Consider the following 24,974-nt stretch of genomic DNA (forward strand, 5'->3'; position numbering starts at 1 on the left):
TCCGCCGCCATAACTAAGTATTACGGAAGAGACTAATTTTCGAATTTAATTTCCTCTCTTGCACTTCTGTCACGTTAACTGCACTGGCTGTTTATGTGCATGGAGTAGTTCTTCCTGTAATTCATTCTACTTCAAGGCTAATGATACTTTCAGAAATTCCTAGGACTGAAGTGCAAATTATTTTCCTTGCTGTGTAAAAGGATTGCGTGTCTGTAAGCACCTGACTGTTTGGTCAAGCAGATATCTGCACTTAAGTTATTACAGGACCAAAGAATCAGTCGGTAAGGAGATTTATTCTTGCCTGTCCATGACGTCAAATAGTAAGGTACAGTTCTTTGGGGTCAACGGGGTCAGAGTCTGCCCTCTTTATAACATGAAAGTCATGGGAACCTCCACTTGAACTGATTGAAAGGTCTCATGAAACTAGTCTACAGAATCTCCCAGCCCTGAACTTTAAAGTTTTGGGGTCAAAGTTCTTCCTTGAGCCTTCTAATGAATTTAGACGAAGTGTTTCTTACAGGTATGGCACACTTTCGTCTTAAAGCCGTGCAAAAATGCATTTAGAGTATCTGTGTTAGACTAGTGCAATATAGAGTTCACATCTACCTGTAAACGCTGTGTCCAAAGATTTTAAATCAAGAGTAAAAAAGAACTAAGTACTCTACAATATTTTGGATATCTCACAGAAATCCTTACTCACTGCCTTGCCTCTATCTACCCTGGACAAAACCAAGAGGATATTTATTCAAGATCCGAAGGGGATCCACACTCGCCATCCCATTGTCTAGGCAGTCCAATCTCGTGCCCCCTTTAAATTTCCTTTTCTTTACAAAACCGTTTAATATGAACGTGATTCATTCCAGCTATAGCCTATCTCAAATTTTGACTCAGAATGCTAGATGTCACCAATAAGAACATTCATGAGACTTGGTCTGGACATACTCGTAGTGCGACAAGACGCTTGGACAATCAAGTCACGTCTCACTGAGAAATTGCTGTCCAATGGAGCGGTCTCTGGGTGACAGTACTGTCAACTATGGCCATAACAGCACACAACTCGGCCTTACGCAGACTTTGGAACACTACCCTAACAAATTGCCTCCAAGTAGCGGAGTCCTCCTTGAGAAGTTTGTTGGCACTCAGCTGCTCAAAAAATTCCATGCCGTTTATGGAATTCGAACCATTCACGAGAACCCGCCATTTGACCCTATCCCAAGCAAGTTTAATACTATTCAGTTCCTCTAGCCCACTATTTTGAAATCCATTTTAATAACGTCCTGACATTAGGACAAATGAAATGTATTGATATTGTATCTGTTGCTGTACATGAGATTTGCACATCTAACAGTATTTATGTGAACATGTTGTCAGATAGTTTTATAGTAGCTGGTTACTGACTTACAATGTGCTGTAACAGACTGTATACTGAAGAAGCACAAATGAATTTGTGTACCAAAATTTGTAGAATTATTTCAGGGGCTGATTTAATGAGCTAACAATTCTTCACTCAGATTGAAGTCACAAAATAAGACGAGGTGGCTGGTGTTGACAGAATTAAAAGCACTATGAAGGTCATTGACCAGATTTTCTTCGGAGACCCATGGTGACTTGTGGAGGGACAGAGTTAACTGTGTCGTTGTGCGAAAGAGGGTTACAACCAACAAAGCCCCCACTGGATAGCGACTGAAAAAATAAGAGTGTGTGTCTCACAATTCTACCTAAAGAAGATAGCACTTCCTCTTTCAGTTTTCCTTATTTCAGGGTCCCTTCAGTAAACCCACCTGACGTCTGAAACATCGTACACGACAGCTGTTAATGGCGAATTCTCTGGTGCAGTTACATCTGCAGAAACATATCCTTATCAGAAATCACATCCTGGTAAGGCAGATTGAGGGACTGAAAGTGTAGTGCTGTTGTTACTGATGGGAGAAATTATTAAGTATGCTGCTTAGATGACATCAGCTATCATGACATATATGCGAAGTATTTGTATATGCCAACTTTCATTAAGATCGGCACTGGCGTTCAGAAGTTGTTAGGGGGGATACAAATAGAGACAGCAAGATGATCTCATAGGCCTATTTCTTGTATTTCTTGTTTTGAATGAAACAAAAGTAGGCTAATGAAATCACCTTGCTGTCTGCGTGTATGTCTGTAACAATATTATTAATTTATGTTCATCAAGAAATATTTTAGTCAATCAGGAAGGACGTAAATTAAAGGACCTATGGCAGATGCATGTTTGTACTGATAGTGTCGATCCGTTCGATAACACAAATAACAAAGAATAAAGCGTAAATTTTTCCACACTCCTGAAGAGGATGTAGCATACTGGATGTGAAACTAAAGGCATAAATACACGAAACTTAATATCAGCAACAAAGCCATAAAGTATGTTACAAATCATCTGATATTTTTCTAAAAATTTAAGTATATGGCAACATTAATAAAAATGAGGTTATGATGAAACTAACAGAATAATAAATCCCGGAAATGTTTATACTTAGTTAAAAACTGTAATTACCCCACATACGTATGAAAATGCTGATATTCTGGATAAGAAAAAGTAAGTCTAATTCAGCTATTTTGTGCGGGTGCGAAATTTATAGAAATAAACATAATTTACAAGTAAATATTTGAAAATATTAGGATCTAAGAAGGAGAAAGTAAGTGATAAATTTGCGATTATACATCTATAAATTTCGCGACGTCTGCAAAATATGCTCTAGTGTTATGAGAGTGAAATCAAGGTGGGCCGGGCATGCGGATATGGTGAGGATGGCAAATTTTGGTGGAGGAATGTCTTTTGTAACATCCATTGGAACACTGAAGAGGAGCTGGAAGTGTAACATTAATATGCATGTTATGGATAGGTTGTTAAAATGAGGATGATGGACCTAGATCGGTGTTACGTCCAAACTCGGGATTCATTATTGATGGCTCTGCTATTATATTGTTAGTCTGAATGTCAATATAGTACAACAAACAGACACAAAACGTATGTGATACTGATTACCTGTATGTTGCTTCTGGAAGTTCTGATGCTCAATTACTCTTCCACCGGCTGCTATGAGGCAGTAGACCGTAGGGACAGTAACCAGAAACAGAAGTCTGTAGCCAAGATGAGCAGACAAATGCCTTTTCGGCCCACACTCAGGCCAAACGGTGGTTTTTACCATATCAAGCAAACGACTGAGGTTTGAAAAGCTGCGAATGACTACTGTTCAAACATGCAAGTTATATACTTTATATAACAAGTAAATAATAAATTAATCAAACTGTGCTATTTGTTTGTATAGTAGAATAACATAAACGTCCGAGAAAAATTTGAATGACTTAAATTATTTCTCTTAGTCACGAGATTTATTTTAACGCAGCAAACAACTGAAGTTACGTAACCAGTTGTACTCGTTATTAAGACCTGGTCGTTAACATCAGCTCTTGGCTTCTGGTTTCTGGAAAGATGGAAGTCACTATATATTTAAACTGTTACTTAAAAATATATTTGTATATGTTTGTTGACTGAGATAAAATACTGTATAGTTCGTCTTTGTTCCGCTAGGAAATTTTTAACAGACGCCTTCAGGAATAATTGAGATATCCAGTTTCGTAAGACACGCCGACAACCCCCACTCCCCGTGCACGCAGTAGTGCATGTGAATTCTTGAATTAGAAGCACAAAAGACGATAAGAGAACATAATAGCCTTATCTCTTACAACTATAGCATTTAACATTAGGACTGACGGAGACAGGCTATGGCTTTGTTAGCACGGACTTACGTCGCACAGAAAAACGGAAGAAATAATTTACTATGTAAGATTTGAGGCTTTCACGGCGGTGACTATGAAGAAAGCAGTCTTCTGGGATTTGGCACCGTGTATATGTGATGTTAACCGACGTTTCGGAGGAACGTATCGCCTCCATCTTCAGGGTAGAAGAAAAAATATAAGAAATCTGCAAGCGAAGAGACCGTGAGAACCGGTAAAAGCAGACTGTGTGGAAATGTACGCTGTGTATATTTCTACACAGTCTGTTTTTACCGGTTCTCACGGTCTCTTCGCTTGCAGATTTCTTATATTTTTTCTTCTACCCTGAAGATGGAGGCGATACGTCCCTCCGAAACGTCGGTTAACATCACATATACACGGTGCCAAATCCCAGAAGACTGCTTTCTTCAAATAATTTACTGCTTGATCATTTCTCAAGAATGTGAAAAATACTCAACTTCTTGCACCTCTGCACTGGAACAATTTCTACTTCATACTAATACTCTAACACATTGACTGACATGGCACTAGGAGTTCTTGAGCGTTGTTTAAAAATTCCCAGTTTCTATACAACTTCCAGAATTCCCTGGCCTCTGCATTGAAACGATTTCTGTTTTCTTCCTGATATTTGTAACTAACTGACCGACTATCTAATTAATTAACAGACCGGCTCACTTCTCGGCACGAGGTCTTAAAGAGTCACCCAATACATTCCACCGTTTGATAGAACGCTAAAATTTAATTTTCTTGTTTTCAAAAGCCCGTCATTAAACCATATCCCGAGACAGTCAAATCATCGAATTCATATAGCATAAGTGTATATACCACATCAACAGCCAAGACAGCTCAGTCTGTATAGAGACAGGCAAGATAGTAGTGGTTCGATTCCCGGTATGGGGACATAATTTTTTCTCCATAAGGTCTAGGGTCCACCTAGCGTCCTACAAAATAGGTACCGAGAGTTGTTTTCGAGGGTGTAAAGCGGCTGGAACGTGAGATTGAGCACTCACCTCCATCTACAGCCGAGGTAAAGAATGGCGGAGCTATACCTCAATTCCCTCACATGTTTTCATGGCGTAGTACTTAATTAAGCATAGGGACGATTTCTTTTTTTGCCTTTCGCATTTACGTATTACGTTCTCATCTATGCCTAGGTCTCCTCAGTGAGCTATTGTTTTAAGGTTCCAAATCTGAACTTTTATTAATTCGGTCATCCTTGCAGTATTGGGTGAGGAATAAAAATTTTGAAGTTCCTCATCCAAATTTCTCCTGTTATTTTGGGCTTAGCTCATTAAATATATACATATATATATACTGTATTTCAAATAACATACAATTTTGTATTAAAATTACGTATATCTCAATAATTAAAGATACATGTTCGTTGTCATTTTAAAATATATAGTGTACATTCTAAAGAAATTGTTTTTAATTGTTCAGATCCTTAATATTGGCTAACATTCTAGGCGAATTTCTTTGTTGAACTTATAATTATGTTCTTCTTATTATTATTCTATTCCTGTTGCTCCCACTTGGAGCAGAGGGCATCCGTGAAACGCTTCGTTTCACTTCAGTTTCTGAATCTTAGACAGTCGATAGGACTCCATGGACGGGGGATCAGCCCGTCGCAAGGCCGCTACCTAACACAAACAGAATAAACACAAGACCTCCATTCCTCGAGTGAGATTCGAACCCACGATCCCACTGTTCGAGCGGGCAAATACATTCGATGCCTTAGACCGCGCGGCCACTGTTATCGGCTGAATTTATAATTACCATTGTAAAATGCATTAAAGTTATGAAATTGTAAAACATGTTAAAGCACACACGCCACTGTTATAGTGCCTCTTCACATGTCAAGGCATTTGTTCCGTGGTCTACTTCCCTCTATCCCGAATCCACTCAGCGACTGATGTCATCTGTTGTGAAAATTTTGCTAGGTCTTCTATTAATATGCAGGTGAAATAAATTTTTTATGCATTGATGTTTTATTGCCTTATGTTTATGTTGTAATTTCCCCCTCTTCACCGGACGTTAGTTTTTAGTTTAGCATTCCGTTGTTATGTATCGATTCTGTTACCCAGCAGGCGAGTCCTGCCCTTTACCGTGCATAAGGAAATTAATTGTTATTTGTAATTTATCAGCTCAGGTTTTCATGACATACACTATACATTGTTTAGTAGTCGGATGTTTCTGTCAAAGCTTTGGCGTTTCCCTCTCTCGACGAAAAGGATCACCTCATTTATGAAATGCATCTTTTTCAGTCGTGCTGTAACTACAAGACTAATATCTGACCGAGTACTTATTAACTAACAAACAGACTGAGCAAGTAAACAACTTACTGCCTGATAAAATTCATGACTCACGGTCATCCTGCATAGGTGGCAGCTGCTGTATCAAGTTCAGAAGTCCACAGCTAGAACACATTCGAACAAGTTCAACCTTCCAAATAGTATTCCTTTAACATATATTTTGATTTTAGCTTAACACCCGCTGAGAATCCAATGGGAATTCTAATAATTCGTTAAAAAAGGTTCCGTGCTCTTATAGGTCAGTGGGCTACGGGTTAGAAGGCCAGGGTTCGATTGCCGGTAGGAGAAAAAGATTTTCTTCACCTCCAAAGCGTCCAGACCGGGTCTGGAGCCCTGCCATCGACCTATCAACTGGTAGCGCGGGCTCCTTCCCCGGGAGGGAGGAACATGGTGTATTAAGTTGACCACTCACCTTCATCCAGTGTCGATATCAAGAATGGTGAGGCTATACATAGTCTTTAATTAATGAAACACAGGGAGAACTATACATTTACCTTCGTAATGTTAACTCCCCGTCTTTTCTCATATTCCTTTCTAGTGCTACACGTTATCAAATGAAGCGTCTAGGCAGGCATTTATCGCAATCTCCTACGAATAACACGCACAAATAGCCAATCGAAAATCGTCTTCTTTATAAAGTATTGTGGCGTATTTGTTCAGAGAAAGAATTGTGGAGTCAGAGAAACAGGCACTGTTAGCTAACGGTTATGTAACATGCTACAATGGAGTAACTGGAGTCTATCTAGGTCTCCTTGCTCATGGCACCACAATATATGCGACAGACCGCAAAAAAAATTTTGTGTTCTCAGAAACTTGCAGTGAGGTTTTAGGACATGGTGTGAGCGCTGGAACATAAAAATCAATAAAAATACAGCTCAGGCCTTCTACTTTTCTCATATACTTAGACCCCCTGAGGTTCATCTTACATTGAAAGGACGGAAAATCCCCTTCGTCAATCATGCAACATATCTGGTTGTAATCTTCGACAAGAGGACTACATGAAGACTGCACCTAGAAATATTTTAAGCAAATACCTTCAGAAATTTACAATCTACTCCTTATTAAAAAATGAACGTCCAAGTGCCAACATTAAACAAACCCTCCATAAGGCACTGATCAGATCAGTAATGCTTTATGCTTGCCCCGCCTACGAACTAGCGGAAGAGAATTACCTCTTAAAATTGTGGAGCCTAAAACAAAGCTCTCCGCACCACTGGATATTTTCAAAGGTGCACGCCGGTCCACAGCTTTCAACCTTCCATATGTACACGATTATATAACAAAATTGTGGAGGCAACAAGCAGAAGTCATACACAATCTTAAGAATGAACATGCTCGCTTACGGCTGTTCAAGCTGGCGCTCTGAGTTCAGCTGTGGAGTGTTAACCAGCGGGTAACGCCGTGACCACGGAAGCTGAAAATTTCCACTGTCTTAAATCTGTTGCCAGGAAACGGCTAATGGAAACCTTAATCGACTGAGGACACTAGGCTGTGTTAGTGATCTTTAAAATGCAGTAACGAGTTATATAAGTGTACACTAAATCCGTCATCAATCCAAACCCCGTCTACAGTCGCACATCCCTAAATACATGACGGTATTATTCAAAGTAGGAGGGCAAATTATTCAAACTGTGAAATATGCAGATGACCTTGTGTTAATCGCTAAGGAAGAAACTGTGCTACAGGGCATGATTGATAGGCTAATTGAAATTGGAAGGTGCTATGGCATGGAAATGAAGGTGGAGAAAACAAAAGTAATGAAAATTTCGAGACAACCAACCCCAGTCACAATAAAGATAGACCAAAAACAACTGGAGAATGTGAAATGTTTTAAATATTTGGGTAGCTTGTTAACAGATGATGGAAGGTGTACTTGTGAAATTAAATCCAGGATTGCCATGGCAAAAGCTGCATTTAGCAAGAAGAAGAATCTTTTTACCAGCAAATTGGACTTAAATTTGAGGAAGAAACTAGTGAAATGCTACATTTGGAGCATAGCTCTGTATGGGGCTGAAACATGGACACTTAGGGCAGTAGATCAGAAACATCTGGAAAGTTTCGAAATGTGGTGTTGGAGAAGAATGGAGAAGATCAGTTGGACCGATTATGTGAGAAATGAAGAAGTGTTAATTAGAGTCAGTGAGCAGAGGAATATCCTACATGAAATAAGAAAACGGAAGGCTAATTGGATTGGTCATGTTTTACGCAGAAACTGCCTTCTAAAAGAAGCTATCGAAGGAAAGATAGATGGGCGGATAGAAGTGACAAGAAGACGAGGAAGAAGACGTAAGAAGATGCTGGATGACCTTGGGGACAGAAGAGGATACTGTCATTTGAAGGAGAAAGCTCTAGATCGCATTAAGTGGAGGAATTGTTTTGGAAGAGACTGTGGACCTGTCGTCTTGACAGATTACTGATGATGATGATGATGATGATTATAAAGTATTTGTGTTACATGATTCTCGATTTAATTTGCTCTAATTTCTTGTCACTCACATTTCAAAGTTGCCACTTTTTCAGAAGACTTCTTGATTATCTAAGTATTACTGTGTTGACCCATGTGCCGGTGATGGAACACGAATATACCGGGTTGTGATGCTCTTTAAATATAAACGTGAACGGCTCTACGAATTTCAATGAAACCCATCTAATTTGTGCAAAACATCCAAAAATATGTATTCAGTTCGGTTAATTCGTTAAGCAGAAGAACATTCACCATTTCGGATGTTAAACTTTTGAATTGTATTTGTAATTTAGCCACATTTCCTTTATTGGAATAGATGTTGAATAGGAACCGTATTTGTTCCGAAGAAGAGCCTGTATCCATCTATTCCATTAGTGGACGAGGGAGTGAATTCTGTCAGATGCCTCGTTACGTGTTGCCGTAGCTCCTGGGTCTTTTTATATTCGCTCTGGTCTTTGTACGCTAACTCTTTCATTCACGTTTCGTATCCTGAATAGTCTGAAAGAAGAAGATGCTTTATCGCCATTGCTTATTATCCTTGAAGGTCAAAGACCACGTTGGACGTGTTTTGTCTAAGCTGATGTTAATGCATTGAGGGGAAAACATAAATGTCATAATGAGGAGTACAGACACTCTAATAGGAGCTAGAAATGACGGTGGTAGAGAAGCAAACAAAACAAATTCTGTGCTTTTAGTCCGCAAGCGAACTATACCGACCGAGCGACCGCCGCTTGTTAGCGAAATTAGTGCCAACTTTTGCGGATAGAGGGTGCCGAGTGGTCTGCGTAATGGATCCCCACGGCCGTTAATTTCGATTTTCTGGATCGGAGCTGCTATTTACTTGAGACATCTCCTCAATTATCTTCACGAGGCTGAGTGGACACCGTTCCAGGCACACTACTTCTCAGGAAATCTGGTAGCGCCGGGAATCGAACCCGAACTTTTGGATCTGTATTCAGGAACTCTGAACACTACATCACATGATAAATACGTATGTCGTTATTAAAATACAGGATAAAATTATATCATACATTCGACTAATATATTTTTTATTGCTAGTGGGGTGGGACTAAGTCCCTTATACTGCGCCCACTTCTGGCCTATTGTACCAGCCCCAGATGATAGGTGAGGGTGATTGTGGAGCAGTTGGTGGAATGAAGATTGGCAGGGGAAACCGAAGTACTCGGAGAAAACCTACCCCAGTGTCACTTTGTCCACCACAAATCCAAGTTGACCAGACCCGGCATCGAACCCGGGCCGCCGCGGTGGGAAGCCAGCGACTAACTGCTTGAGCTATGACTAATAGATACTTTGAAAATGCGGAAAATTTCAAATATTTGGGAACGAAGCTAATATAGATCGAAATTACAATCAGGAAAGAAAATTAAGAATAGATTAATTTCATAGAATTCTTGCTACCATTCATTTTAGAACCGTTCTTTCCTTCTTCCTTGTTGCCTAAAAGCAAATATTAAAATACATAAAAATATAATTTTATGTGAGCGTGAAGCTTGGTCTCTGATATTGCGAGAAGAAAACAGAATGAGTTTGTTTGAGAATAGGATGAAAAGAAATCCGAACCTAAGGATAAAGGTAAACGGTAAAGTTTTCCCTCTGCTTAACTAATTAAGCACTAAGACATGAAGTGGTATGGGGGAGATGATATATAGATCCACACTTTCTTGTCCTCGGCACTAGTTTGAGGTGAATTTTCAGCTTCACGCCCCTGCCGCTTTAACCCCGGGGAAAGAACCAGCAGTACCCAATGGATAGGAGGCTGGGTGGGCCCCAGTGCCGGTCTCGACGACGTGGAGAAAATAAAATTCTTGACCCTACTAGGACTCGACCTCCGACCCCTCAGTCGTCCAGCCTGTATCCAGTCGCTACACCGACTGCCCTAACACTGATCCTATTCGAACCTAAGAGGGATGAAATAATATCAGGCTGGATACAAGTGCATAGCGAGGAGCTTCATAATTCGTACCCGTCCCCAAACCTTATCTGGGTAATCAAATCGAGGTGGATGGGTAGAGCATGTATCACTAATTGGAAAGAACGAAATGCATACAAACTTTAGGTTGGAAAACCTGAAAAATGGTATCCACTAGGAAAAACTAGATGTAGAATATTAAAATTGTTTTCAAAGAAATAGAACGTAAGGTTATGGACTGGATTTATCTGGCTCAGGACAGGGACGACTGTCAGGCTTACGTGAACACGGTAATGAACCTTCGGGTACACTTCCTTCAAATGCTAGATATCTCCAGAGTAGCTGAGGAACTATTAGCTTCTCAAGAGGGACTCAGCCCTACGGAGTTAGTCAGTCAGGCAGGAAGGCAGGCAGGCAGGCAGTTACTTAACCGCTTTGCTCATTCCAAACACGGTAATCTGATTAATGGAGATCTGGAGCATTTGGTGGCCATTGTGTGGAGTTGATAAAATCAACTGTGGCGTCATCCGACAGTTTCAAAGCGACAGCAGTACGAGTGTAAAATGCATATTTTTAACATTCAAAATGGAAAAGAATTTGCCTGTGCAACAGTTAAAGCGACTGAGAATATACATCTGTACTTTTACAGAACTTTTGTAATCTCATTCTAATCCTTACAGCCGTTATTTTAAAACATTTTAAGTTATCCACTCCGTATCCTTAACAACTACGTATGTAATGCCAAATTACGACAAGGAATCCTTCCTGTTAACAAAACACTGTCTGCATTTCATCATATTACTCAAATGAATCTCTTGAATTCTTTTATACACATATTCCGAACCCCTGTTCTACCTCTTACTCTCTTGACCACCGACCTTCCCGAAGCCACGTTCAGGATGCTTCAATTATTGTATTTGTCCCTCTTATTATAAAAACACCGCATTGTAGCGTCATATTGTACGTGACTAATTTATTATAGTACCACAATTTATGTGTATAAGTACGTTAGACTATACATTACAACATGTATCGACTTTTCGACCATGATCAGGTAATATATATCTCTACATTCTCATTTAATTTTATGCTACTTTCTCCCTACACTGACCAATGGCAACACAACATTTTAGCGTCTTTCCTAGACAGGTCATTATCCTTTCATGATGGGCATCTAACTTGGTCATCATCTTCTTGTGGTTAGCTTCTGTTTTGGCTTGGTTGGTTTCCAACTTTACCAGCAGTTCTTCTCTATCGGCTTCCATTTTGGCAAGCATTTCTTCTCGGTCAGCTTTTCTTTTTTCTCTGTCGGTGTTCATTTTGTCGTGGATTCCTGCTTTACATTTGGTCATCATTTGTTCCACTTGCATTTCCGCAGTACTGCGGTCTTTAGTCTAACAATTGGGTCCAATGGATAGAATTCGACCACCTCTGACACCAGACGTCACGTATTCGGGGTTTGCGTGACGAATAATAAAACGATTTTGGATTTGATGATTGAATTTACTAACACAGAACAGGGTGTTGAGGAGAATAGTAGGAGTAAAAAAGATGAAGTGACGGGAGGTTGAAGAAAACTGCATAATGAGGTGCTTCATAACTTGTGCTCTTCTCCAAGTATAAATAGAATTAACAAGTCAAAGAGGATGAGATGAGCAGGGCATGTAGCACGAATGGGGGAGAAGAGGAATGCGTATACGATATTGGTGGGAAAGCGAGATGGAAAGAGAACACTGGGAAGAGCAAAACTAGGTGGGTGGACAATATTAAAATGGATCTGAGAGAGATGGAGTTGGATGATATGGATTGAATTGATCTGGCTGAGGATAGGGGCCAGTGGAGGGCTCTTGTGAGCAATGTAATAAACCTTCGGGTTCCATAAAATGCTGGGAAATTCCTGAGTAGCTGCGCAGATGGCGGCTTCTCAAGAAGGGCTCAGCTGCATGAGTGAGTAAGTGAGTGATTTATTATCACCTTCGTTTACAATTTCTCTTAATCACAGTCAATTATAGCGCTATCGCTAATCTACCCACTTCAAAATCGTCCTTGTACTCTTCTGTACTCACCCGTCCTTGTACTCTCAACTGACCTCTCAAAGCGGAGAGGCGAGTTTCGGGACGCCAGCCTACCAGGATGTGAGCTTGGGAGCAGAGGAATTGAATTGAGTCGAGTCTTCGGAATTGGTAGTTGCAGAAAAATGGCAAGAAAGGAATCAGCCTCTGACAATAAAACTTCATGTGTGATTTTAAATGACAGTGAGATTGTGAAAAATCCGTTGCCAGGATACGATTAGTGAAGACTGAGAACCCTAATATGTGTGTGACGGTGAAATGTAATGCACGTAGGATTGCGACAGCGCTACATTGTCTGTAGTTCCGTGTGGTGTGAACAAGGTGTCAATAAATCCAATTATCCAATCCAAAACCCCGTCTACAGTCACCCCACACTTGCCAATATGTTAACTAATGATGGCAAAAAAGACGAAAAAAAAAAATGTTGTAATGTATAATCTAGTGCGCTTATACACATAATTGTGGTGAAATAAATAATAAATTTGTTAGTTCCTCTACGTTGAGCTGACCACGCGACATTCTCTATCCGCAAAAGTTGGCACTAAATTTCACCGACAGGCGGCGGTCGCTCGGTCGGTATAGTTCGCTTGCGGACTAAAATCACGGAGTTACTCCCTCTGGTATGAATTTAATTTGTCTTTGAGACGACTGGTGAAAAAAAAATACATTCTATACATCTTGAAAATTTCCAACAATGTGAATTACCCGTTACTATGGGATAGCTATAGTTAACTATAGACTTGATGATCGAGGAAGCGGAGTTCAATTCTCGGTAGGGATTTTTTCTCATCTCGATTATGCCCATAGAGGCTCTGGGCACACCCACCTTCCCATTCAGTAAGTGCTGGGAATTCACTACTCGGGTCCACGCGGCCGGCGCGTAAATTTGACGACCCCTCCATAATCTGGTGCTGCAGTTAAGATACGTACGTCTTCACGGCGCGATACTTCAATTAAGCACAAGGCTGCCACCTTGAAAATGTGCTAAGTACAGGACGTTATCCTTCAAATCCAGATAAAGAGCGTGCTCATTTCCCTGAATACGTCAATATTTTAGTGAGCTATGAAATCTGAAGGATGTGACGTAATACTTCATGACTCGCATCTCGTTAATAAAAATAAAAATGGACCTATACAAATATATGGATAAAGAAGCCAAATGAATGTAAGAGATTAGTTATAGCGGAACACCCTGTAGACGAGACAATGCCGATATATATCTCGACTCACTGGTGCGACCGCTTCAATCAATGTCACTTAATATGATGCCCTGGCCACTCGGTGAGAGGTTCTCGTCCAGTGAACATGGGCTTCAGTGATGACTTCGGCGGTGGAGGTAGGATATATATATTGTCTGTTCATTAATTAGTCCGTTAATTATAACGGTTACTGAGTTATTGGATTGCAGCGTTCTCACCATCGCGCCCGTTCTCGCATTCGCTCTATGACTCGTCCGTTTTACTTCTATTACGTTTTATATTTTCTATCGCCATTTAATAATTTATATGAACTTTGTGGATTATCCGAATTTGCGAAGTGCTATTTTTTAATGATATGTGTGTCACTAGTGACGACTTGCAAGTTTAACGCTATTTGCTTCTGACAACTGCGTTCTGGACTTCAATCTTCATATTCTTGACGCCATTAAGTAATGTGATTATCTTCTTTGCTTCAGTGGTCAGTTCATTTGATGGAAGATAAACTGGCCCGTAGTGTCCTGACCTGTGTTTCGGAAGGATTTACTGTGTTCGAACATTCAGCCATGAAGAGTGGTCTATATATTTTATTTAAAATTGCTTCAACGTTTATATTCCATTATATAATTGTATATTTGTCATTCAGTGGCTGTTTAACTGTGGCGCGAGGGGATGTTTAGCTATAGCACTAAACAAGAGGGGGGCACGCGGTAGCGTAGTTGGTTGCTACAAGCCGGAAGGTCGCGGGTTGAAGTCCCGATGAGGTCATTGGATTTTTTCAATTGACCTAATCCTTCCAGCTGCACTATGGCCCTGGAGTTCACTCAGCCTCTAACAGAAATGAGTACCAGGAATTAATTAAATAATTTTCCTGGGGAGTAAAGCGCGGCCGGTGCGTAAGGCTGACAACCTTACCGCCATCTTTGAGCCGATTGTCTAGATAATGTGGGACCCTCAACGTCTCACAACCCTTTGGGCCTTCACGGCCTGGTACAGGGATAGCTTTACTTTTTACTTTTACTAAATAAGAGGTGGTTCTCAGACAGGAGCCATGAAGATATAGTCCATATTCAACTGCCGAAAGTAACCAGGGGGGATGCAATCTGCATTAAATGTACTGCCTCCTCTATACTGCCGAACTCTAATGTATCGGCCCAACCTATAGTACATAAATATTTTTCGTTTTCTAATATATTCGTCGGTCTCAGGAGTCCCTTTTGTTTATATGTACACTGTACTGAGTGCGTGAAGTCCGTCTGCCTGTGCCATGAATTGAGGAAGATATATTTACCGTCCTCAGTAACGTAAAAATATTACAAATATAAATCACTCCGTCCAATGTGACTAAGTTTTTTACTACATGAAAACTTAACACCCTTACATGTTTCGGTCTCTGTGGACCATCTTCAGAGGGCAAACATCACTACAAATAGGAACCCACCATCACATAAGTTGTTTAGACGTAAAGTACATACACTTATATGCTACAGTGCATAGTACACATAATAGAACATTTCACAAACACAGCAGTTTCCTGGGAAAGTAAAGTTTTTAAAAAATTATATAAAATTTCTTGATGCTAATTAAAATTTTTTTGTATTTTTGTATTGTCAATAATTAAAATTCGTAAACCATGCAGGCTCGTGTTCGTCCTCCCATCGTCCCTCTTGTATGGGGCAGATATAGCCAAGATAGCCAGGTGGCACAATATCTGCCCCATACAAGAGGGACGATGGGAGGACAATGGGAGGACGAACACGAGCCTGCATGGTTTACGAATTTTAATTATTGACAATACAAAAAATACAAAAAAAAAAAATTTTAATTAGCATCAAGAAATTTTATATAATTTTTTAAAAACTTTACTTTCCCAGGAAACTGCTGTGTTTGTGAAATGTTCTATTATGTGTACTATGCATTGTAGCATATAAGTGTACGTACTTTACGTCTAAGCAACTTATGTGATAGTGGTTTCCTATTTGTAGTGATGTTTGCCCTCTGAAGATGGTCCACAGAGACCGAAACATGTAAGGGTGTTAAGTTTTCATGTAGTAAAAAACTTACAGGTCACATTGGACGGAGTGGTTTATATTTGTAATTGTTAGTGTGACGGACCAGAATGAAACAAATCAAACGTAAAAATATTACTGAGTTTCCTACTTTAATGAAACTTAATGAGAAAAGCTCATATAATTTTTAACGGGAAAAATGAAGGAAAGAAATAATTTAGAATTCCTAGACGTACATAAGTGATAATATTAAAAAGAATGTTAGAAACATTGGTTTCGAATATATGTAATGGATGCAATTAGCGGGCCCTTGTGAACATGTTAACTAACTTCCTGATTCTATGTAGGGTGAAGAATTACTTTATGTGTTAAACGACTATCAGCTTCTCATGAAGGATTGTACTCCATGAAATTATAAACGTATATTAAGTGATTTTCCGCAGTTTAAACCATTTCGCTCTTTAGAATTTAATTTTTTTAGATGCTCCAGTAATAGTTCCGTGGTTATTCCTTGTGGGGCACACTTCAAGTTCTGTCCTATATAAGCTGCAACATATTTGAAGAGGGAAAGTGTTTCTTTTCCCGAGATTCATTGCTGATGACGAGAGTAGCAAGAACTGGATCACTACTTTAGATAACGAGGAGTAATCAGGTTGGATTAATTCTGAAGAACGATACATACCTCAAGTTCGACTAGTCGAGTATAGATTTCCGACAACGGAAGTTACGACACAGTTACGAGACAATACGCGTTGGGTGTATACTTTTCTTAGTTCAGAAAGAAACTTAAAATCGTACGTACTGGTGAAATAATTTGGGATTTCAAAGAATTAAGAAGCCCTGTGGGCGTAGAAGTAACGAGTATTGGATTGTAGTCTTCTGGTTTGTGACAATGTACATTTGGAAGATGATTAACAAACATTTGCAAGAATTTGCTGCCTTAATCTTCAGGGTAGGTTTTCACAATCTATAAAATTACACGATGTCACCGCTTCGCTGAAGATGGACCAGAAAGGTTCCTCCTAAAACTTGGTAACCAGCTACCATCCTAAACATCATCATAACCCAGAATACCACTATTCAAACCATCGCCGTCATGTAAACCTCCAATATTATGGAGTCAAACCGCGTTAAGAAGATTCATTTTTCTTGCCGATCATATGAAATATTCGACTACTGACAATGACATTTTAACATTCATCCTCAAGTATTTTTAATGTCATTTAAATCTGTGATATGTATGCTCAGTTACACAAGTAACGTGTACGCGCTGCATGCCTAACGTTCTTTTAAGTTCTGAGCACACGTAATTGAAAAGACTCTACGAATACTTATGCATCTACTTAGTACAGATATTCATTGGGGAATATGAAATTTGAGATTAATAGAGGTTTGACGGAACACATATTTGGGTCTGTTAACATTTTAACCGTTTTGCAGAGAAACCAACATTCGTAAATCGAAACATAGCCATCGATATAGAACTCTCATTAAAATAACAAAACCTTCACCGTTTTGGTATTCCTTATAATTACTAATTGAAGACACAATACAACTTAATCTAATAATCAGTAACCGTACACATGCACAGCAAAAATGTTATACTATTCATAACATGTGAATTTTGTTACCTATCGACATTCATTTGTCATTTATTTTGCATGAATGCGAAATGTCGCTCCATTATTTTGAGGAAATAGTATACGCTAAAGTGCTTCAAAAAAGTATTCGGAAGTAAAAGAAATACTAGGATCTGAGACAGAAGAATTAGGCTGGCTACTTAGAACATTAGGAGGCCGCGCCACAGCTCAAGCGGTTAGTCGCTGGCTTCCCACTGCGGCTGTCCGGGTTCAAGCCCGTGTCTGGTCAAATGAGATTTGTGGTGGACAAAGTAGGACTGGGACAAGTTTCCCCACTATATTCTCCATCATCAGGTACAATAGGCCAATCAGTAGCTGACGTGCCGAGTGAACCCAGCTGGACTCCAACCCTCATTATGCGAATTTGAAAAGAAAAATTAGAACATAAGGAACTCCATGTCATACAGACTCGCCAGGTGCTGCTAGGATAGTGGAACGTATGATAGGTTACGATGAGCTGGGAATGTAGCTAGAATGGCAAGGATATAGAATGTACGCAGAATTTTTTTTGGGAAACCTTTAAGGATGACCCTCATTTGGAAGGATCAGAAGAAGATGGGTTGACAATATCAAGATTAATTTAGGGAGACATTGTAAGGATAGGAGGTAGCTTGAACTAACGATCTTATATTAAGAAGGACTTTAGTGTTGGCGATACTGAAACTGTGGGTTCTGTACATACAGCAGTGTAAAGTGTCTGCGTACGATAACATTTTGAACTTTGATTTGTGAAAGTTAGTGTTTGAAATTGTGTCCACCTTATATATAGCTGTAGTGTCTCCTTTGCTAAGCTGTCGGTGCAGAGGGAAAGGAGATTGGGCCGTTCTTCTTTCGGTCTTCTCATTGAGGCTGATTCATTGTCATGGGGAACATGACATTGCCGCCCCGCCCCCACCGCCCTCCACACGTCACGCCGCCATAGTGATTCTGTGCTGCTGCTCTCACTGCTTGTGCGAATCACCTACACCAGCAACATACACATATGTCTACTCCACTGTTCTACTTTTTTCACTCCAAGGATTAGATATTAGCCTATTCGACTTCTTTCACGATTCTACCCATCTTTTCCTCCTTTTACATACATCTCCTTTGTAAAATATTTTGTAAGTTATAGTTTGTCTGGGCATTTGAGTTCCATCCATTCTTTTGCATCGCTCCTTCCATTTCCCTGTGTGTACATTTATTTTTTTTCCCCCTTGGCACTACAGCCCCAGTGGGCCTAGGCCTACCTCCATGAATTTCTCCGTTCACTTCGGTTTTTCTAGATCTTATACATTCGGTAGGCCTCCTTGGACGGGTGATCAGCTCGTCGCAAGGCCTCTACCTGTACACAAACACAGAAAAACGCACACACACAAACTAAACATCCATGGCCTGAGTGGGATTCGAACCCACGATCCCGGTTTCCAAGCGAGCGAAGACAGTACATGCCTCAGACCGCTCGGCTACCGTGACCGGCCATTTATTTTTGGTTACGTGAGAAAATTCACAATTCTGTCCCTGTATTTTTCTCTTTCAAGCTCTTAGGCCAGCTTAAGTGAACTTAAGCCCAATGTATGCTGTTAGAAGTCGGAAAGAATTTCCAGCCACTTTGTGAATCTTGATTTTCACGAGGTGCACGACAGACACTTAATATAGAAATAAGCTGGGTGCTGAGGCAGATGTCAGATTGCTCCTTCACTTATTATTCCAGTTTATCCACTTTACTGTAAACCTTCACGGATCTTAAAAAATGCCTTCTTAGTTGTCTGTCTTCTCGTCCAGTCTTTTTCCTTTGCTGTGCAAGATTAACTGCCTACAATTTTGAGGAACTTCATCATTGTCTCTCTTCTCTTTCTCTTTCCCTTTCCTATTTTTTTTTTTGTTTCATAGCTTCCAAATTTTTAGCATAATTTTCAAATCTATATCACTAGTTGCGAGCAACAGTGCCCCTGTGATCCATTTCTCGATATATAATTGAACGACTTTTTTTCATTCAGGCATTTGAAAAATAATACCCTATTTCACAAAATAAGCACTTAGTTTTCAAAATGGCGAAAACATGTCAAATCCTAAGTCTACGTGATAGTGGAATTTACAGACTTGCCAATAATTCATCCCACCCGCCTCTCGCAAAACAAATCTCCAGTTCTGTAACACAAGGTCATTCAAGCATTAGTCTTGTTGTGACACACTTTTAAATACTTTAATTAAAATCCTTAATTTAAAATAAATTACTTGCAATAAACTATATTTACCTTGTATCACAGGTGGCTATATCTTTAATTATTTTCATAATATAAACTTGAGCTCATAGAAAGAATCCTTTCATAATCAAGATATTAAAAGGATATATATATATATAATTCTTTCTGGAAGAATTACGCAGTAGAAATAGTAAAGTTATTCAACAAGAGGCTTCACGAAATGTAAACAAAGATCACACATCTTGTGAAGTGGTTAACAGAATATTCGTGTACAATGTGTTTTGTGAGATACTACAGGACAGAGCCTCTCCAGAAACATGCTACGGTTGTAAATGTGTTTACTTACGAAAATATTTTTTGTGTGTGACTTCAATGATCATAATAATCATAGGAGATTGGCCTATCTCTAATTGAGAGATCATGAAACGGTTAAGCACAATATAACATCTCGTGCTTTGTGAAAAGATTTTTTCAAATTGTTAATGTTATTTCATATCAGTGTTAATTATGAGTGCAGGAGAGGTTGCAGCAGGTCCGAACTAAACAGTTTGATTACCAGTTCTAAACGACTGGAATTACAATTGAGAGTAATATGCCTTTTGTCAGAAAAAAACAAAACAAAAACCATTACATTTGTTAACAAGTATTGAGGCATAGTCCCTGGAATTACGCAAGAGTTCTTCCCTATCAGTTTGATTTATAAGATCTCTCATCATAGAGGAGCGCTCGAAAAGATGCAAAATCATTTCCATGCAAAATCCAAATGCAGGAGTACCTTAGTGAAGATAATAAAGACATTTTAATACCCTTGTAATCAATTTTTAAAATTTCTAGAGGAAAAGTCTGCAGTTATGTAAAGCATACGGAAAGAGATGAGATTAATTTTCATTTTCACATTAAATTTACTCTCCCGAGATATGTTTTCAGTGGCATGAAACACAATTAGGACTATATTTGACAAATAATTTGGTATGTAAGAAATTTTCCAGTGTGCCTAACTACTTAAGCATTACTCCATGGAGATGTACTGGGAAGTGGATGTAGAGACCCACGCATTCTTGACCTCGGCACTAGTTGTAGGTCAGCTTCGCTACTTGGCTGCATTGACCCTGGAGAAAAGCACTCAGTAGCACTGGGTAGGAGGCTGGATGGGTCCCAGAGCCGGTCTGGACGACGTGAAGAGAAGAAAAATCTCTCCCTACCAGGACTCGAACTTAGAACCTTCGGCGTCCAGCCTATAGCCAGTCGCTATACCGAAAAAGCTATAGCGGCTTCCTTATCTCGGTATGTGTATATATATATTAAAACTGGAGTGTAATTTAAAAACTTTCCTTACACTGAGTGACTTACGGCAGAACTGTCCTTCACCGGAGAGTTGGAAACAGGCGCTGTGCCTGAGCAAAGTTAAGGCAGAATTTCAGAGAGGTTAACTTCTACAGTAAAAAAAAGTAAAAGTAAAGCTATCCCTGTACCAGGCCGTGAAGGCCCATAGGGTTGTGAGACGCTGAGGTTCCCACATTATCTCGAAAATCTGCTCAAAGATGGCGGTAAGGTTGTCAGCCTTACGCGCCGGCCGCGCTTTGCTCCCCAGGAAAATTATTTAATTAATTCCTGGTACTCATTTCTGTTAGAGGCTGAGTCGACCCCAGGGCCAGAGTGCTGCTGGAAGGATTAGGTCAATTGAGAAAAATCCAATTACCTCATCGGGACTTGAACCCGCGACCTTCCGGCTTGTAGCATAGTGTCTCAACAAACTACGCCACGGCGTACCCCTGCTTAACTTCTATATAGAATTTCTAATTACTGTTTTTATGAGCAACGTGGAAATATTTTGCCAGTTTTGGTCGTTCTTCAATAAATTTCAAAACTCTTAAGATGAAATAGGCACTCATAGGGGTCTCATTTTCAAACCACGTCGAATGGGTTACATGAAACTTGAAGGCACTAACATTTTCGTGCATACACTGAAGAACTCGCTGCAAGAAATTACTTATAAAACATTTTCTGTTTCAAATTAATGGGATTAATATTTCAAGCAAACTTACTGCCGCGCGCTAGTGACTAGACATGGGGTTTGGATTCGTAACAGGGTTTATTGAACACTTATAACTCATAACTACACACAACTTTAACAGTTTCACAGATCTACGCATTCTGTAGATCACTATTCCAAATATTAAATGCTGATTTTTCTTCAATAGTCATTGCCTAGTAACGGCTCCTAACAATAGATATGTACTCCTCTGATTTTTTAAATTAATGGAATTAATATTTTGTGCAACATCCATTGTACTTCGTAGGTATTTAGGAACTTAATATGGCGGCCGTACGAAATTCTAAAGTGGTGACAACACTATCCTGTAACGAGAGAGAACTTAATAAATGTTAAACTCTCCTATATTTTAGCTAAAAAGTATCATTAGTGGAGTTAGGATTAACCTATAGATTTTATGAGAAAATAATATAATTTTCTTCTTGTCAATATTAGAGTCAATTTTACCGACCACACAACATATTTTTATTATTATCAATTAATTATTATTAATAATAAAAATATGTTGTGTGGTCGGTAAAATTGACTCTAATATTGATTAAATACACAACAGGATGCAAGAAACAATTAAAATTTTCTTCTTGTCTTTATGGATTAAGGCCGCGCCGTTCTCAAAATCGAATTTCCGGAGCCTCCATATTTTTTCGTCATTCCTCATCCTGCAGAATTTTATTTCCGTCTCATCTTCAACCATTCCAACCACGTGGTCTTTCCACTTCTTTCTGCTTATACAATTTATCTATCTATCTATCTATCTATCTATCTATCTATCTATCTATCTACCTACCTACCTACCTACCTACCTAATTCCTGTTGCTCTCATTTGGAACATAGGGCGTCCGTGAAACGCTTCTTTCACTTCAGTTTCTTAACGTTAGACAGTTGGTAGGACTACTTGGACGGGGAATCAGCCCTCGCAAGGCCGCTACCTACACACCAAACCAGAATAAATGCAAAACAGATATGCTTTGAGTGGGGTTCGAACACACGATCCCAGTGTTCGAGCGGGCCAAGATATTTCATGCGCGACCACTTTGATCGGCCCTGCTTATACAAATCTTTTCAATTGTATTATCGATCTTATCTTTCTCATGAATTTCAATCTTCTATCTTTGTCACTTTCTATATACAGTTAAGAGTCTTAAGTCTCTGATTGCATCCATTCTTAGTCTACTTTGCCTATACGTACAACCGCAATTACATGTATCCCTATTCCCTACAATGTTTATCCAAATACGTAATGCGCAACCAGACACAAAATTTTAAGTAGGCCTAACAGTAACAGCAAAACCTCGCCAACCTGAACTAACGTGGGGAAGGGATAGTTGCAACAACAGAGGGTCCAAAAAAATGATGTTTTATTTTACTATAATGTGAGATGTGCTAATTGTAATTTCCTTGTACATAATGACTCATGCAATTATCAAAAAGACGCGAATAAAAAAATCCATAAATTGTTGGTATATCTACATGAACCACTGTTAAATACTTGTATAAATATATATTCATTTCTTCCCCTGGCTCTAGAGCACCCTTGGGCCCTGACCTCTGTTTTTTTTCATGATCATTATTATTGTTATTATTATCATCATTTACTTGCTTGTTTGTTTAGTTTTATTCATTACTGTGTTTACCCAAGAAATTGCCTGTAATTTATTTTTGACTTATAATGTGTTTTACTAATGTTTGTATAATGTTACACGTAATTACTTTCATCTACACTGTGCTAAGTCTGTAATTGGCCTTGCGGCTGTTGACTTGGCACATAAATAATAAAGAATTGAATTGAATTGAATTTTACAGACGGTAGGACTCCTTGGGCGAGTGATCAGCCCGTTGCAAGGCCTCTACCTACACGCAGGAAAGCACAAGTACAAAATAAATACATACCAAACATCCATGCCTTGTGTGGGATTCGAACCCACGATGCCGGCATCCGAACAAGCGAAGGCAGTATATGCCTTAGACCTCTCGGCTACCGTAGCCGTCAAATAAATGTCCGTAAAAATGAAATATCACGAAATGCAAACTAAATTATTTTTTACAAAATTATGTCAGCGCAGAGAATAAAAGCTCATTTATAATTATAACTGTAATCAATCTATAACTATTTAACATGCTGAAGCCAATTGTCGACATGAACATCATCTCGAATTATTCTTTGTTTCATATACCGCCCTAGTTCATTAAAATCAATATGGTTCGGATATTAATTCGATATCCATCTTCAGGTGAACAAGCTACGAAAGAAATCTATATTGTTTGGCTCTTCGGTAGGGGGGGTTCCTCTCAAACCACAGTTTGATCGATACGGACCAAATAGAAATGACACAAATATTACTGTGTTATGCTGGCACCAAATGTGATCAGTACATTTCACTATTCAGTCATGTAAATTAGTTATTATATTAGGCTTCTGAAGATCAAAATGAAACCAGAACTAAATGTCACTGCATAAACCTGATACGAAATATAATAGATAAATTGACTATATTTTCATGTGAAATAGTTATTATATTTGGTCGATGCAGACCAAATGTATCTTATAACACAGATATTGGTTTTAAGCCCTCAATATTTAAAGTAATCACTAAAATTAGACCACAACTTCGTGTAAAGTAGTTACGTTACACAAAATGGAGGCCAAAAGAGCTCTGTTAGTGGGATCTCTTGACACCAAATGCAATCCAAAACTTCGTATTGCTTTCGGAGTTGCGGTTTGCGAAAACAGAAGCATGTTTGGGCATGACATCACTGTTATGAGTTTATTTTATATAAGTGGTGCAAAGATCACGTAAAAACGGTGAATTTACATGACGGCTATTTATTTTCTTCCCTTCCAATTGTACTCCTCTGATAACTTCTGGCAGATAAATTAATGATTGATGAGTACCTCTCACAATATCTCCCTGCTTTAGTGCAATCTTATTATGTCGGCGGTGTCTGATCTTCGGCCCAATATCCACAAGTGTCCCAGCGGAATTTCTATTGTGACTCACAGGATAATTTCGCAAAGTTCTAAGACTGATAACAGTTTTTGTTTTTTCCTTGACACTACTGCCCCAGTGGGCCTAGGCCTACCTCCATGAACTTCTCCGTTCACTTAGATTTTTCTAAATCTTGCACTTTCGCTAGGACTCCTTGGGCGGGTGATCAGCTCGTCGCAAGGCCTCTACCTGTACACAAACACAGAGGAACGCACACACACAAACTAAACATCCATGCCCTGAGTGGGATTCTAACCCACGATCCCGGCTTCCAAGCGAGCGAAGACAGTACATGCCTTAGACCGCTCAGCTATCGTGACCGGCGATATTAATTATTGTAAGATTCAAATCACGTTA

The 24,974-nt window shown here is 39.3% G+C and overlaps 2 protein-coding genes across 4 annotated transcripts in view; one reads left to right on the plus strand and one right to left on the minus strand.

The window, feature by feature from the left end:
- LOC111868779 (sodium/potassium/calcium exchanger 4) overlaps window positions 1–24,974 on the minus strand; it is an 81,285-nt gene that overhangs the window by 24,972 nt on the left and 31,339 nt on the right. Inside the window, exon 1 of one of the 2 annotated variants that reach the window (XM_023859742.2) lies at window positions 3,017–3,502. The exons of the other annotated variant lie outside the window; for it this stretch is intronic. Coding sequence (XP_023715510.1) covers window positions 3,017–3,179 — 163 coding nt within the window. The 5' untranslated portion in view covers window positions 3,180–3,502. Of the gene's footprint in view, window positions 1–3,016; window positions 3,503–24,974 lie in introns of those variants that run through there. 2 annotated transcript variants of the gene reach the window in all.
- LOC111868782 (sodium/potassium/calcium exchanger 3) overlaps window positions 13,830–24,974 on the plus strand; it is a 76,255-nt gene continuing 65,110 nt past the window's right edge. Inside the window, exon 1 of one of the 2 annotated variants that reach the window (XM_023859746.2) lies at window positions 13,830–13,882. In XM_023859746.2, coding sequence (XP_023715514.1) covers window positions 13,852–13,882 — 31 coding nt within the window. In that variant the 5' untranslated portion in view covers window positions 13,830–13,851. The remainder of the gene's footprint in view (window positions 13,883–24,974) is intronic. The other variant, XM_023859747.2, reaches the window with a different exon arrangement.

This window comes from Cryptotermes secundus, unplaced genomic scaffold, assembly GCF_002891405.2.
Source record: "Cryptotermes secundus unplaced genomic scaffold, Csec_1.0 scaffold174, whole genome shotgun sequence".
In the NCBI taxonomy this organism is placed as follows: Eukaryota; Metazoa; Arthropoda; class Insecta; order Blattodea; family Kalotermitidae; genus Cryptotermes; species Cryptotermes secundus.